The sequence below is a fragment of the Marmota marmota genome, unplaced genomic scaffold (assembly GCF_001458135.2).
Source record: "Marmota marmota marmota unplaced genomic scaffold, marMar, whole genome shotgun sequence".
Classification (NCBI taxonomy): domain Eukaryota; kingdom Metazoa; phylum Chordata; class Mammalia; order Rodentia; family Sciuridae; genus Marmota; species Marmota marmota.
The window spans coordinates 12,272,661-12,289,331 of record NW_026000206.1 but is presented as its reverse complement, the minus strand read 5'-3'; the positions used below and the strand labels follow the sequence as shown (position 1 = coordinate 12,289,331).

Here is a 16,671-nt window from a genome sequence, read left to right as displayed (position 1 = left end):
ACCAGATGCTTTAACCCTAGGGTAAATGATGTCACCAAGAGACCCAGTGGCAGCTGATAGGGATTGAAAGTGTGGTCAAAAGCCCCCAAATTTAGTATAAATGAAGGAGCACATGAACAGACGTTCAGCCAGCCAATACTGATGCCCGCAAGCCGAGAGCCTGATGAGGACCTGGACTGACATCCCATCACTTGTCGTCTTGGCTGATCCTCTGTGTGGTCCTCACTGCTCTCAGACTCCACGCCACATCTTGACCCTGGTGGGAGCCGTGAGTTCTCCCTGAGACCCTCTCCTCAACCTGCCTGCCTTGGAGGAGGAGCCTGCCCTGGTTCCTGACCCGATGACCGCGGTCTGAGTGAGTGGGCATCTGTGGACTTAGAGCCCAAGGCTGGAGACTTCAGACTGGCACTAGAACTCAGCATGCCGAGGGAATGTCTAAGAGTGTTGGCAGTGCTTAGAATTAATCTAGAATTGTCTGCCGTGAACTGATCATGTCTATTGCAGTGCCCAGCACTGAGGATTGTCGTTTTCTTGATTAAGAACCTGTAGAGTGAGATCGTAGTGAGTGATCTGAGTGAATAAAGCATTGAGGGGGGCAGAAGCCGTGGACATTCTTTAGTTCTCCCCCTCGCACCTTTAGCCCTCGCGACACTCCCCACCAGGAAAGGCTGACAGGGCTCACTCAGTCCTGCAGTCCTGTGGGGTCCAACCCTGAGACTCCCTCTGGGTCCCCTACGGGTACTACAGTGCTGAAGGTTCCAACCACCAGGCTCTCCTGACCCTGCCAGGGGCCCGCCTGTCAGGACTCCGCCTGGCAAGCTGGCAGGTGCTGAAAGCCAGGGCACAGACGCTCGCCACCCTTCTATCTGTCCTGGACCCCCCTTCCAGCTGGGACTGAGTTCGGGGTGCCTGAGGGTGTTCCTGGGCACCTGGGGGTGTTGGCCCTGAGTCTTTGCCTCCCTTGGTGGGTCACTTCTGCAGGGTGGCAGGCCATGCTCTGTGGGGGCTGGGGGTAGAGCAGGGGTGGCTCCCATCTAGGGTCGGGCACACAGCAGGTCCCCAGGCTGGACATGTGGGGCCAGAACAGAGCCCAGCTGCCAGTCCTCTCAGCAGACAAAACATCACCTTTGTGGAGACTCCTTGATGGGCACTCAGCAGAGGACAGAGTCATGAGTGGCATGTCACAGAGCAGATGTTTGTGGGATGGGAGAGAGTGCAGGAGAGAGCGGGCGGAACAGTCCAAGCTTAGGCGGGTGGAGACCTGCGTTGGGTCCTGTGGAGTGAAACTGGGGCCACGCTCGCCTCACGGCGACCCTTCGCCCAGAGCCTGTGACTACACCATCCTCCCGGGTCTCGACCTGAGTCGACATCAGACATGGGGAAAGGCAAGGGGTGGTCTCCAACAGCCCACGCAGCAGGGCTCCCATCAGGCAGCTGCAGATACAGCGTCCAGGAGACGCTTCTGCTCCTGGAGAGCCTGGGAGGCTGGCCTCGCTCGCCCCGCTTCTCAGCAGGCAAGGGCAGCTCCGCCTTCCAGCCCCAGAGACTGAGGGACAAGGGCAGAGGACACGCGGCCCTAGGTGGCCCGGGGTGCGTGGGGAGCGTGAAGCAGCTTTCCGATGACTCCTAAAGGGAACTGTTCAGGAAGAAGCGCTGCGGTCCTCCTGAGGCCCACCACTGGCTCTCACAGCAGCCTGCGGCCTGGGGGACCGAAGCCGGGGTGCTGGCCCTGGACACTGCCAGGCCTGGGGGTGCCCGGCTGCCCCTGGATTAGCAGTGAGGACTTCCCTTCCCCCGGGTGCCCTGTCCCTTCGGCAGGCTCCCAAGGCCACGGGCGGACGCTTCTTCACTCAGGGGTGGCGCCTCGGCGTGCTATCTGGCTGCCGTGGAAAGGCAAGATGAACCTTTGACTCTTCCCCCGGCCCTCGGGTGCCGAGGGCATGAGTCGTTCCCTGCCGAGGAACTGGACGTCCTCGATGGGCTTCGTTCTTTGCACATCTCATCCTCGCCACAGCTGCATGTCCCCCTGGCCAGCGGCCCTCTCCAGATGCCCCTCGAAGCCCCAGGTGGCCTCAGCAGTCTCCATGCTCTGACGGAGACCCTGCGGCTCCTCTTGCTCCTCTCCCACAGCAGCCCTGACTTCTCTTCATGGGAAATGGCACTTCAAGGTCACCACCGGGCCCTGGGCTGCTCACTGCTTCTGGGGAGGTCATTGTGGGAACTTTTCAGGAGACAGATGATATTTCACATTTGGTTTTCTATAGACGTACACAAACCATATTACATGTAATAGTATACGGTTGTATGCCATATCTTATGCTAAACAAAACATATCACAAACATTTGTCACCCACATGTGTGTGCGTGCCTGAATGTGCCCACAGCACACGCACACACGTGCACCTTGTGAATTCACACTGACATGTATGGCTTCCAATTCAAAGCCAGGGCTACAGAGCTCCTGTTGAACTTGTGGAGCACAGCGGTGTCTGTTCTCTCACACAAGAGCCTTGTTCTCAAGGAAACAGGCGAGGACGGACCCCCGACACTCACTTCATCCACGTTACCCTGCAGTGCTGTCCATGCTGCTCCCAGCACCACCGACTCGACTCCCCACAAGGGCTGGACCTCTCAGGTCTTGCACGCCCCCGAGGCCGCGTGGCCAGCTCCCACAGCTGTGTTGCCCAGCTGCTCCCTCCCGCCCCTCTTGTTCAATTTTTCCTTGAGGAATTCCAAAGCATCCCTTTGTTTCCCACTGGCCTGTGCAGACAAAGCCTACCAGGCCACCCTGGTAGCAGCCAGCACTGAACTCACCACAGAAGCCTTGGAGAGAAACGCTGGCACCATCAGCCCAGCACCAGGTATTTGAGAGCACGGGTGTAGTGCCAGAGAGAGCCAGCGGCAGGTCCAAGTGACCCAAACCCGGGAGCCACGACTTTCAGTCTAGAAAACCCAACATGTCCACAGGGGGTGTCCACAGGGGGTGTCCACAGGGGTGTCCACAGGGGATGGGGCGGGTTTGTGCCAACACCCAGGCTTCCAGGAGATACCGCCCCTGCAAGTGCTTCTGCTGGGTCTCCAGACGGGGGTGCGCTGGGCGTAGCCCCAGAGTGGCCAGGGACAGCAGGCTGCTGGCCAGCACAAACCCCAGGACGGTGAGAGCTTTGTGCTCACCATGACTGAGAGAAAGAGAGAGATCTGCAGTACCCAGACTTGGGCACCTGGAGTGGTGCCTAGAAGCCTCCGGTCACTGCCCTACACAGCAGAGCCGCCAGGCCAGCACCCCACCTGGAGACAGCCCCTCGGCAGGAGTGACTTTCTGATGGGCACTGCCCCTTCCAGGATGACAGGTCTGAAGGAGGGACACCCTGAGCAGGTGGAGATGCTCTTGGTGACGGAGGTTTGTGTGAGCTGCCGTGTAGAACCTGAAGAGACCAGCAGCCGCTGTGGGACCCAGGCTGCCTGACCACGCAGGCCGCTGGCCCGTGCCCCAGTTCCTCCTCCCCTTAAGCTGGCGCTCCTGTGAGCAGCCCGAGGACAGGGCTGCGGGGCGGGGCTGTGCTCTGCCTTCCCATCTGGCCACAGTGACCAACGCTCCCTGCTTTCCAATCATTTTCTGTTTGGTTGTGAGGACAGTGGCTGGACCTGGTGTGTCAGAATCACAGTTCTGGCCAAGGACTCCAGTGACATCTGTGTCATCAGCTTTTCACTGCTGTGAACAAAGGACCTGGGAGGATCAACTAAGGGGTAACGTTTAATGGGGCTCAGGGTTTCAGAGGCCTCAGCCTACAGATGGCCGCTCCATGCCTGGGGCTCAGCGTGGGGCAGGATGTCGAGGCAGGGTGTGGGGAGGAAAGCGGCCCAGAGAGCACTCCTCCAGCCGCACCCCACCTTCCCTCAGCTATGCCCAGTGCCCCCCGTCTGGGGACGGAGGCCCTGACGGGGCTCAGGCTCCCGGGACCCTCCCCTCCCGCTGAGCCTCGAGCCCTGTCTGTCTCCATGTGAGCTGAGGCTGATCCACAACAGCGTCACTGTCTCCGTGCCTTTGGGTTCCTTCTGCAAAACCTGCAGGGACGCTGCTCCGCTTACTCCTCTCGAGCCGATGTTGATGAGACAGACGCAAGACGCTGTCGTTCCTGGTGTGGTTCAGAGCTCTGGAGTGGCCCCCGGAGCCCGGCCGGGTCTGTCCCACAGTCACTGCTGCTATGCACGGTGGGTTCTGGTGGCACTCCTGTGCCTCTGCTGGTGTCCACTGGAGGGCTTGCGGCTGTGACCCTGGGGTGACTTCCTCAGTGTCCTCCAGGGTGAGGAGGGGCAGAGCTGTCAGAGAGGCCCAAGTGTCCAGCAGCCATTCCCAGTGTTGTTTATCCTCGCGGCCCTGATGGGGGGCTGGGGACTTGGGGGGAGTGGTCGATGCCCCTAAAAGTCCTTCTAAAAGGCACTTGGATCAGAGACAGGGGTTCTCTTGGTGCCTCGAGTGCTGGGCAGAGTGGCCCACTCACAGGTGCCTGGGCCCCCCCTTCTTCTCACTGGACATCTCTGTGCAGAGGCCCCTGGCCCCAAGGTCACGCCAAGCTCACCCGCCAGCACCGCCGGTCTGAAAAGTGACTCATCTCTAGGCAGGTTGGGCCAGGCGCCTCCCTCCCTCCTCTCACGGAGAGTGACCACGGCAGACGCTCCTGGCCATGGAGTCCGGCTGGCACCTGAGGAGTGGCTGGAAGACCGGAGGCAGCCACCTCTCCATGGGACATGAAGCTCCCGTGAGTCACCACTCACAATGACCACCACAGAGGTTGCCCCATGTGGCCTTCCTGCCCCCCAGCCGCTGCCCCGACAGTGTTCACCACCAAGTAAGCATTTCCTCCAGGACCCACATCACAAGTGGCTTCCGGTCCACCGCGCAGGCTGCCCGGTGTCCGGGGATGGGCACATGCTGCCTAGCACTGCTGAATGTCTGGGTGTCACATGTTCGTGGACTGGAATGACTTGGCCCAAACCTCTGTTCCTGGGTGACGACTCTGACCCACAGAAGCCCATGTGCAGTGAGCCCCTGAGTCAGTGCCCTGGTTGCTAAGCAACTGAGCCACAGCCAATCCTAGGCTGAGGTGCCAGATGATGCCCAATAAGCACCCGCAGTCTGCAGCCATCAGGTGACCTCCCTGCATTTCCTGTCGCTGGTTATAGGAGCAGGTCCCCACCTTGTTTGGGGACATTGGGACCACTCTTCTGCAGGGCTGCAGGGTTCTCAGACCTTGTCTTACTCAAGTCAACTTTGTTTAATTGAACTGGTCTCCATTCTTTCTACTCACATTTTCAAACAAACTGGTCCAATATTTTATGGATTGCACCTTTGAAGGCATGATTTAAAAGAATATCATGTTTAAAAGGTCAGTTATTTTCCTCATCTAAGTACATATAAAAGCATTCAAAATTTTGATCCACATGGAAAACATGTGTATAAACTGAATAAATAGACTTTATCCTAAAGATTAGCCAGTTGCCCCAATTCTATTTACACTATGATCGATCTCTTCTCTACTTAACTTAAAAACTGTCTTTATGCACTGGGGCTCAGACAGAAGAGGAGCAACCTAAAGATGCATTTAAACAGAGGGGATTCAGAGTCAGGGACTAGGAACAAGGGCAAGGGCAGAGGAGCATCCGGGGCTGGTGTGGGGACAGGGAGCCAGGAGTGGGCTCCCCACTGGGGGCTGCAGGGTTTAGGCCCGGCAGACTCTGGAATTACTGAAGGGGTCACCTGGTCAGCTTCAGAGACCGCCTGCTCACAGGCAAGCATCTGGTCAGGTTGGTGCTGGAACTCACAGGGATGCCAGGCTGAGCCAGAGCTGACGGAGGTCCACGGCCACTCGCAGAGGTGCCACCTCACCAGAAGCAGGAAGAGGGCCTGTCCCCCTCCCAGCCCTCCAGCTGTCAGTGGGCAAAAGAGTCAGGAAATGTGGTCTGTGGGGCCCCTGAGTTGGTACAACGCCCCTCCCCATCTCCGGTCCATCTTGAAATGCCTTCCAGTTCCTGGATGGTCATCCTTCCAGGTTCGAGTGCAGGGCCTTGGTCTCAGCTCCACCCTGGACCTGGGCTGCTCATCAGCCTCCCTGAGCCTCTCTGATGCCCTCACACGATGGGAAGCAAGAAAGCAGCCGAGTTCTCAGATGGCAAAACTCCTGCACAGGACCAGCCACCTCGCACCCCTCGGCTGCTTTCTCTCCTCCGCCTTGTGTGGAAGGTGGACCTGGCTCATCTGCCTTTTTAGCCTCAGGGTGGAGAGGGGCTGACTCTCCAGTGAATGGATGGAGGGAGGGCCTGGTGGAGCAGCCGGGAGGAGGCTGGCCTCCATCATCAACCCTCTTTGTCACGTGTGCTGCCTCCTGCGGATGCTGCCTGCCCTGGGTCCTGTGCATGGACACATAGCTCCTCCCTCCTGAGCCCAGTGCGCTGAGCCATCGCCAACGACTCCGCCCCGAGACGTGGGGTTGTCAGCCCATGTTTCCCAGTGGAGAGTGGGACTCTTCTGAGCCACACTCCCTCAGGTCACCATTTCACAGCTCTGGCTGCATGGTGGCTTTGCAAAATATAGACTTTTGGTCTCATGGACCAAAATAACGACTTAGGGCACAGGGGCAGCCTGGGTGTTTGGTCTTAAAATTTTTTTTCCCCAGCTGAGTCAAATGTGGGCCACAGTGGAGAGCACTGCTGAGGTGAAGCCCCTAGGACCTGAGCTGACCACACCTGGGGTTTAGTAAGGGATGAGAGAAAAATGGGGTGCCCCAGGGGAATGAGGGACAGCCCATTCAGCCGACCCCCCACATGTACATACACACAGACACACCATGCACACACCCAGACACGCCATGCACACACAGACACACCACGCACACACCCAGACACACCATGCATACACAGACACACCATGCACACACCCAGACACACCATGCACACACAGACACGCCATGCACACAGGCATGCACGCACACACCCAGACACACCATGCACACACAGACACGCCATGCACACAGGCATGCACACACACACCCAGACACTCCATGCACAGACACACCATGCACACATAGACACACCATGCACACACATAGACATGCTATGCACACAGAGACACACCATGCACAGATACACCATGCACACACACAAATATGCCAGAGACATGCACACATAGACACACCATGCACACACATAGACATGCTATGCACACAGAGACACACCATGCACAGAGACACACCATGCACACACACAGACATGCCATGTACACCCACAGACATGCCATGCACAGAGACACTCCACACACACAGACATGCCATACATAGAGACACACCATGCACACACAGATACACTATGCACACAGACACGCCATGCACACACAGAGACACGCCATGCACACACAGAGACACACCATGCACACCCATGCACACACAGACACACATGCACACAGACACTGCGAATGCTCACAGTCACACACATGGGCACAGTAATGGCTCTTAGAAGCCTTGCTAAGCGCCACAGTGAGGCTCTGAAATGCATAAGCGGCAGAGTTGTTTCTGGAAAATCCAATAAACCTCCCCTAAAAGAACCCAGAATGCCTCTTCTACTCACATCTGCCCAGAAGTGGGTCACATCCCGAGAGCCGGGGATGCTTTTCCGCCAGTGGCATAACAGATGCTCTGACTGCAGGGAACACGGGCGCTCGCACGTGCTTCTGGGGATGCTCCGGCCCCCTCACAGGGCAGCCTGCAGTGGGGCGGCCCTGCCCAGCTGCAGGGAGTGCAGCAGGGGTGACCTGGGGAGGAGCAACCAGAGGCCAAGCAGTCCCACCACAGGCCTGGTGACCTGCAGGACAGAGGAGGAGGCCTAGACAGTGTCAGGGCGAGAGGGCGAACCTGGGAGGTGAGCAAGGGCAGGAGGTGGTAGGCTGCAGACTTCCAGCCCCCAGGCCCCACGTGGGGCCAGGGCAGCCTTCTCTGGGGGGACTCCAGCGTAGCCACCTGCCCAGCCTGGCCTTCCAGGCAGCTCCAGCTGGTGCCTGGCCACTCACACTGCACCGGTAGGGCTGGCTTTGACCCTCAGGCCAGACCTTCGTCCTAGGAGGGACCAAGCCCGACTCACTCAGGTGAGATCTTTGGGTGCACAAAGCCAGTGCTCCTGGGCAGGTTTCCACAGCCCCAGTCCTCGCTGGGTGGCACCTAACAGGGAGAGGGGCCTTGAGGAATCTTGTGCTGTCCCCCAGAGCAGATCGGTGCTGCTCCGACTGGCCAGAGGTGGGTCGTGCTCACATGGACCACTAGATGAAATCAGGGGCTGCGGAGCGAGCGGGAAAGTTCGCCAGGTGTCATCCAGGAGAGCAGAGGGTAGGAAGCACAGGTGCGTTCTGAGGCTGAGACTGTGCTGGTGTTTTCAACTGCAGAGAAGAGCCGTTTTTTTCTAATAAGTAGCAAAACCACCCAGAGCGCCCTGACCTGGGGGCCCTGGGGGCCCTGACAGTGCTGGCAAGCGCTTCCTGCTGCAGACAGGGCGGAGCTGCCCAGAGCAGGCATCCCTCACATGAGCTTCTGCGCAGGTTCCTTTATGGATGAGAGACAGCACAGAGGCGAGTGTCACAGGGCACTCCTGGCTCTCGAGCACGAGTCAAGTCCCCGAGCCCTCAACAGCAGGAAGGTAGAGGAGATCTAGTTAAACAGGGAAACAACGCCCTTATCTTCATAAAAATGGCCCTCTGCCGACTCCAGGGACTAGTGCTTCGAGTGTGAGCCATCCTCAGAGGTCGGTCTGTAAGGACTTGCTCTCTCCACACACAGACCTGAGGCAGAGGCACCCTGCCCCACCCGCCCCACCTGCCCCACGACAGTGTGAGGATAAGGGGGAAGCACAGTGCGAGATCCAAAGTTTGTGCCCTGGAAAGGCCCAAACAGGCAACTGAGCTGCGGGCAGTGGCCACCAAGCCTCGGCTGGCCGTGGGTGGGGCCTAGTAGCTCCTGGGAGGGGTCTCAGAGGGAGCCTTTGGTCATTGGGTGTGGCTCAGCTCAGCAGGCCCTGACCCACCCCAGCCAGGTCTGGGGCTGACTCCCAAGCTCTGTCTGGTGAGCAGTGGTTGGTTCTGATTCAGGCAGAGGGGCACCTGGCACCCAGGTACCCTCCTGGACTGCAGCTGCACCCACAGGGCTTCGCAGTCACCCACCTCTGCTGGGGTCACAGCTGCCACCCTGTGGTTCTCCACATGCTGGCTACGCGTGTGCCAGTGAAGGCTGGCTGAGCCGACTGACGTGACGGCACAAAAAAACCACCCGGACTTGTACACGTCACAGCCAACAGTGAGGCAGGAAACGTCAGAAGGAACGTGTACCTCGGTGTCATTTACCACATGCCCAAAACACCCAGTGCCTCGAACACGTGCTGAGAAACGACCTTCTGTGCTGAAAACGTGGTGTCAAATAGGACTCGACCAAAGGGGAGAAGGCCCATCCAGGGGTCCAGACTCCTACGCCCCAGCGACCTGCGGACTCCCTGCAGCCCCACCTGCAGGTCACAGAGCAGAAACAGATAAGGCATCCAGACTTTGTGCAGACGGCAAAGAACCAAGACAACTGGGACGGTTCTGAAGGCCAAGAACAGGCACAGCACAGCCGCGTCTCGCCCTGAGGGGTCCAGGCTGGTGCTGGCACCAGCACCAGGACAAAGGGTCACCAAGCAAGTGTCTGCAAACAGCCAGCAGTCACTGCAGCTGCCTAGTGAGCCTCTGCTGTACTCGGTAGGAGTGGCGGCCGCGCTGTCTCCTGGGGCAGCTGGAGCTGGCCACGCTCTCTGGCCTTGGTGGCAGCGATGGCTGCTCTCAGGGCTGGCAGCTAGTTTGCCCTCCTCGTGGTGACAATGGAGGCAAAGGGTTGAGCAGAGAAATGGGAGGACGGGGCTCAGGCCTGGCCCAGGCCCCCTTGGTCCCGGCTGAGCTGGGCAGGCCTGCAGCCACACAGCCAGGGGCTCCGCGCTGGGCAGGGTGAGGAACAGGCCCACCGTGCAGTCTCATCAGAGCCACACACGCGTCCATCTTGCAGGACAGTGAGCTACAGTGCCATGCCCTAGGGGAGTCCTTTAAAAACAAATAAATAAACAAATGGTGCCTGAGCAATTTCATATCCAGCCAGAAGAAAGCCTCGACCCCACCACGTCACGCAGACAAGTCAGTGCCAGGTGGGATTTGGATACACCAAAGACAGAGGATGGAGCTCCCGGAATAAGACCCCGGAAAGTGTCTCTGTGGCCGTGGCGGCACCCAGGATTTTCTCCAGGGAACACTCAAGGGAAAAGCTGTCACATCCTTCCCAGGCCCCGTCCTCAGAGCATCCTGCCGTGGAGGAACGCCCTCATTCCTTCAGCCATTTCCTCAGCCTGCACAAGCAGGTTGCCAGATTTTTTCACTATTATTAGCAGGGCTCAAGTCACACCCTGAACGTGTGCCTGTCTCTGCATATTTTTCCTTGAGATAATTCCTGAAAACAGGACCGCTATCAGCATCTTCCAGGCCTTGATACCTGCTGCCCAGTCCCTTGCAGATGGTGTCCTACTCCACCATCTTCCAGAAGGTTCTGAGCCATCTCTTTCTTCACTCCAACTAACCACGTGGGAAGGAGCAGTGTTGTGGAGAAACTTAACACACCCCTGCTTTAATCTGTGCACCGTGGAGAAATCCTTCCTATGCTTCTGCCACAGGGATACTGGCAGTTTGCTGAGAGAGTCCACAGAATCCTGGGAGGTGCTGGTTGAGTTGCAAAAGCAGGTCAAGACCAATCAGTGGGCGGTGAACTTGGGTGACAGGTGCCTGGAGAGTAGGGGTGCACAGAGCCATTGCAGGGTAGGTGCATTTCTTACTGTAGGCCATTCTAAAACTGGTGGTCAGTCTTTCAAACCCAGCAGTGTGAGTACTCTGATCTAGAAATCCAAGTGTGGAGCAGAAAGTGGGACAGACAGACAGACACCACTGAGACCTGAGCAGGGAGACCAGACCTAGGCAGCAGGGCTGGTGAGGAAGGAGAAGAAGAGTGTCTGATGCATGCACAGGCTGAGGCCAGCCTCTGGGAGGAGGCCCAGATGCCTGCCCTGTCCAGGGAGAATCCAAATACCCAAAGCCCAGCTATTCCCAAAGCTCCTCACAGGATGATATTCCCATTGCTACAAGCACAGAAGCTTCGAGGCATGCACCACAGTGTCACAAGGTCCTCAGCAGACTGGCCAGAGACTCTTTTTTTTAAATTCAAGACATTAGCACAACGCTCTGTGGACACAGAGCCACTGGGACTTTGTAAACAAAAACACTGAACAAAGAACAATGGCACACAGTAATGAGCCAGAGAGAGTGGCCTTCAGGACACTCCAGAGTCCTGCCAACTGGAGGCAGAGTGTTCCTGAGCAAGCAGGTCCAGGCAGAGGGCGTCCAGGCTGCCCCTCTGCTGGCCACACGGCTGTCGCTGAGGGCTCCACGCCACCCCCCAGGCCCCCTCTCTCCCTACCTGCCTCCTGGAGACTCCTACTCCACCCCCGAGGCCCTGTGCTCTCTGAGGAGCAGCAGACATACCTCAGCTGCCCACCAGAGACCTTGGCTAGCTGTCAGTCTCCCGGTGACCAGACTTCCTGCTCAGTAGAGGGCAGGCTCAGCCATCAGCTTGGGAGCCAATCTGCTTGTGTGCCCACCCTCACATTCACGCTGAGCTCTGGCGCATCCTGGCCTTCCTGTGGTCCACTGATGCAGTCCATCACGGCCACACCCTTGGCCAGGGCACAGGGAGCTCAGAGCAGGCCACTGCTGGCTCTGCCCCTTGGCCCCTGCCACGGTCCTGGTGGTGGTTTTAAACAGCTGTCTGTGTAACAGCAGACAGTCCTCCACATCCCGGGCGTTCTCCTCGAAGCGTGGACTGGAAATACTCAAAGCAAACACGGCATCTGTCCCCACAAGCAGACCTTCCCTTGTCATTGTTTCCTAAACAAAGCAGGGTGGCGACTCTCTACGCAGCGTTTCTGTGGGACTAAGCCCTGAAGTCGTCCAGAGATCTTAGACTCACAGGAGGCTGTGCACAGGCCCCGGGAAAATACTGCGCCATCTGATGGGAGGGACGGGACCCTGCGGCTCAGGGTACCCAAGGGGTCCTGGAGCCACTCCCTCAGATACCACAGGAGGACCGTGTTTTCATCTGCCAACCACACACTTTTGTTCTTGATACATGGAAGCGAGTCAGATCCCATCCAGTGTCCACAGCCTTCGGAAGCTGCTTGTGCCTGGAGCTCGCCCAAGCTCCCTGCCCACACAGGACCCAGCAGTCTCTTTCTAGGGGATGGCTTTCCTTGTCCCAGAATGGCGTCAATAGTAACCTTCCCTCTCCCAGGTGTCCGGCTCCAGGCGACGATTGTGATTCCCTCGCCCACCTGCCTAGCGCTGCTGGCCTCTCCACGACCTGCCTCTGAGGCTGCTCCAGCCTGGCCTTCCTGACTGCCTCCTGCCTTCCACCCCACACCAACCCCACCTGGAGACATCCGTCCCGGGTTCGAACTCAGGGTCTCAGCTCAGGGCCGGTCTTCGGGACCGCAGTGCGGTGCAGGGTGCTCGCTGGCTGTGACTTCCCCTTGGCTGATTCCCGAGTCCCCCCCCACAGGACCATCAGCCCCCACGCCAGCACTCGGCCAGCATTCCTGGGTGGGTGCTCAGGAGGAGCCGCCCTGGGCAGCCCTGCAGGGCAGCACAGCACTCTCCACCCCTCACACGGCCTCCACGGGCTTCCTAACACGCAGGTCTGCTCCCAGCGGGCACCTTGTCCAGTCTCAGAAGTGTCCCTGAGCCAGGGCACATCCTGCTGCAGGGTGGTGCTGGGCAGGAGAGCGGCCAGGGCCCCAGGAAGGCAGGCAGCAGGGGCCTTTCAGGGCTGGGAGCGGGTGCCTGACGCCCAGCGTCGTCTGTCTCTCTTCTGCTTTGGAGCAGCTGCCCCTGGCTGCTTTAAGACAGCTAAGCCTGCCGCGCAGGGTTCCCAGGGAGACTGCCCTGAGCCCCGCTCCCTGTCCAGCTGCCTCCCTCTCAGCAGGTGGGTGTCTTCCTGGAGCTGGTCCCATGAGGCCAGCTCCTGGAGAGGAGTCCTGGCCTTTTGCTCTGTTTGGGGTTTTGCGGTACAGGGGACTGAACCAGCGTGCTTTACCTCGGAGCTACATCCCCGGACCTTTCCTTTTTTACTTTTGAGGCAGGCCCTCACTAAGTTCAGCTGCTGGCCTCAAACTCGTGCTCCTCCTTCCTCAGCCTCTGAATAGCTGGGGCTACAGGTGTGCACCATCCCACCCTGCCAAAATTCACATTTTCTATTCCCTCTCTGGCCTTGACTTAAGCAAATATTCTACAGACCAAGACTCGGCCATATTTAGAGGTGAGTAGGCAGTGCCAGTTTCAAGTGAGGTGAGAACAGGGCAGATCTGTGAATGCTTCCTGCAGCCTCGTTTCTAACTGCAACAGGAAGCTGCAGCTTCTCAGGAGAGTCCCCAGGCCAACTCAGCCCCGCAGCTCTCACCTGCAGAAGGGACTGTGGCGGGAGGAGGAACAGGGCTCTGGAAAAGACACCGGGACAGGTCAGGTGCGGGCAGCATTTGCTGAGGGACAGTGGCCCCAAGGCCATGGGAGCAGGCACACCACTGGCTCACCGTGCCACCCCTTCTAGTGTAGGCGCGCAGCCCCGGCCCCAGCCTCCCTCCCTTCCTCCTCAGCACCGCCTGTGCTGGGAGCTGCTCCTGTCCTATTTCGCAGGGGGAGCTGATGGCAGGAGGGCTGGGACTAGGACAAGGCTGGCAAGCTTCCCAGTGAGGGGTCAGCTGGTGACTGTGGCAGGCGTGTGGGGTTTGCCCCCAGAACACAGGAAGGCCAGGTCCCCTCAGGACTTCACTTGTGAACACTGGGTCCAAATTCCACATCGTCATCAGGAACAGGACTCAAGTTTTGCTGCCGCCAGGAGGACAGTACGAGGAGGCCGGGTGACAGAATGACCTGCACGGTGACCGCATGTCCTCCAAGAGCAATACTTTTGCCAGCAGGAAGAAAGGGACAGAGAATTACAGCCTGGGGCAGGACACCAGCCCCGAAGTCCAGGGCCTCCGACCTCCGGGAGTCACCCTGCCCTGAGCTGTCCACCCTAGTCTGAGGTCACCTTTTCTCTCCAGATCATTTTTCTGCTTTCTTCTTCCCAGGAACTCACCTGCCCTTCCTAGTGGCTCGTGAGGGGAGGTGCAGGCAGGAGGAGAGGGCAAAGGTCATGCCAGAGATGGAAGGAGGTGGGGGCCAGGGGCCTGGCACTGAGCAGGCCCCTCACGCTCTCCCCCAGAGGCCACCCCCAGCCTCCAGCACAAGCTCAGTCCCTCTCTAAACCTTCCCTGTAGGTTCCGAGGACCTCGGAGCCTAAATGTCCAGACTAGAGGTTGCCGTGCCTCCCACCCAGGGTCTGCTGGGCTCCACACCCCTGCTCAGCCTGTTTAGCTCCTCCCCACCAAGCCAAGGTCCCCTTTCTCCCTGTCCTCCCAGAGGGGCCACCTCAGCCCAGTCTGTGGAACTCAAGTCCACTGTGGAGCTTGGTAGACAGTCGGCGTCACTTCCAGGGGTGGGCTGTTTAAAGCCCCGATGCCCTGTGTGGGAGGCTGTCCACCAGGTGAGCATCCTCCCCTCCGTGGGGCCATCTCCGTGGTGCCTCTGCCCACAGAACCCTCTGGCCACTTTCCACTCCCCTCCGGAGACCTGTCTGTCCTGAGTCCCCTGGGGAACCCCTGGGGGCCTGTGGGACTGGGGGTGGGCACCCCTGCAGAGACCCGACTGGCCCCCCAGGCTAGCCTCGGGGCTCTGGGGCTGGCGGAAGGGAGGAGGGGCTGGCTGGGGGGGCCCACCTTGCTCTTCTCCTGCTGCAGCTCGATCTGGATGTGGGTGAGCTTGGCGCGGAGCTCCTCGTTGGCGGCCTGCAGTGCAGCGAGCGCCTCTGCCTTGTCCCCCTTGGCCCGGCTGCCCGCGCCCTTCTTGGACATGGTGAGGCTGGGTAGCCAGAGGGACGCCCAGGGGCAGGTGCTCCGTCTGGGCTGGGTGTCCACGCTCCCAAGGGTGACTCCCTGGCGGCCGCTCCACTACATTGTCTCCTCACCTGGAGGGAAAGCACACCTGAGTGAGTGTAGCCAGATGCCCATGTGGAGCCGGGGCTCAGGAGGCTGGGGCAGGCTGTGCCCAGACCCCAGGGCACCTGGCCCTCCCTCCCGTCATGTCCCCAGTAGGCTCCATACCCAAGGCATAATGAGCACTCAGCGTTGTCCACTCTCCAGCTTTAGGAGGAGGAACCTGGCACCCAAGTTCAGACCCAGAATTTTGTACTGGCATGAGGCAGAGATGGCAGAGGTGGGCAGACCAGGCCTTCTTAGGTGGCAGAGTGGAAGGCCGCGGCTCCAGCCCCCTCCCAGGACCCCAGAACTTTGCCCAGGAAACTTCCAAGATGATTGAGAGCAGGGTCCCGAAGGGATCGAGCACGTTGTTCAGAGCCCGTCACCGACACAGCCTCATGCCCACTGCTGCAGAGCTGAGAACGTGCTCCATGGGTAGGAGGGACACCTGCCTTTCAGAGGGAGGGACTCGTCACGTGACACAACAGGGATGAGCCCCAAGCACATGACACCCCGTGAGTAGAGCCAGTCACAAGAGGACCACCCAAAGCAGTCCACTTACATGGTGTCTGGCCAGTGAGACAGCAGGCAGAGTGGACACGGTGGGGCCAGGGAGAAAGCAAGGAGCCTCCCAGGGCAGAGACCGGGTGGGGGAGGAGAAGGTCTGAGATCTGATGCTCAGAGTGCGGAGGAGCGTCCGCCCCGAGCTGCGGGCTCCACCGTGCTCTGGATGGCGGGTCTTACGCTGCGTGGCTTTTACCACAGTTTAGAACATTGTTTTAAACATGGACCTTCCCCAGGGAGGGAGTGCACACTGCAGGCTTCAGGACTTGAATCTGGGGGGAGGACAGAAGGTGTGTTTCACTTTCCAACGAAAGGTGAATACCCAGTGGTCCCTTCTGAGATGTAAGAATGGGCATAGCCATTGCTTTACAGAAGGGACACTGGGCATTTGAAATGCTCTCCAGGGGTGGTACAAATGGCTTCACAATAACAGAGCTGGACACAGGGTCAACACAGGGTGCATGGGTGTGCTTCTGCATGTGTTGGCATTGACTGTGACCCAGGGCCACCCATCAGCTCAGGATATGAAGGACATCTTGGCTGAGGATGGGACCCTAGCTGAAGAGCCCACAACCCAGACTCGTGGCCAAGGCCATGATGACCCAGAAGAGTGCAGGCCCTAATCTGTTGGAAGCGGCAGGAGCCACACCTCTGGCTAAGATGAACACAGATCAGGCCACCTGAACAAGTAGGTGAGAGATGGAGGGACGGACATGAGACAGGCAGACGAGCAGGTGGGCAGGCAGATGGTGGGGGCTCTCTTCTCTCTCCACCTCTGACTACAGGTCCAGCGGCCCTGTATCTGCCTGGGACACGTAGCTCTCTGCCCTGTGGCCTCAGCTTTGGTAAAGTGTCACATGTCACCTGAGCCCCCTCAAGAGGTTGCCGTCAGCTCCAGAGCCACGAACCCAGGCGGGAGGACTGGGTGACCCCGGG

General features: G+C 59.0%; 1 protein-coding gene and 1 long non-coding RNA gene across 2 annotated transcripts in view; one reads left to right on the top strand and one right to left on the bottom strand.

Annotated features, from left to right (window-relative positions):
- The window catches only part of Jakmip3 (Janus kinase and microtubule interacting protein 3), a 65,238-nt gene that overhangs the window by 37,952 nt on the left and 10,615 nt on the right, over window positions 1-16,671 (bottom strand). Inside the window, exons 2-6 of the mRNA XM_048791456.1 lie at window positions 14,614-15,161; window positions 11,710-11,778; window positions 9,380-9,537; window positions 7,748-7,804; window positions 3,051-3,179 (exon numbers count right to left, since the gene is read on the bottom strand). Coding sequence (XP_048647413.1) covers window positions 3,051-3,179; window positions 7,748-7,804; window positions 9,380-9,537; window positions 11,710-11,778; window positions 14,614-15,048 — 848 coding nt within the window. The 5' untranslated portion in view covers window positions 15,049-15,161. The remainder of the gene's footprint in view (window positions 1-3,050; window positions 3,180-7,747; window positions 7,805-9,379; window positions 9,538-11,709; window positions 11,779-14,613; window positions 15,162-16,671) is intronic.
- Window positions 3,628-5,256, top strand: LOC125612742. The gene is made up of 3 exons (XR_007343218.1): window positions 3,628-3,747; window positions 4,072-4,212; window positions 4,620-5,256. It is a non-coding gene; the product is annotated as an uncharacterized LOC125612742 (long non-coding RNA).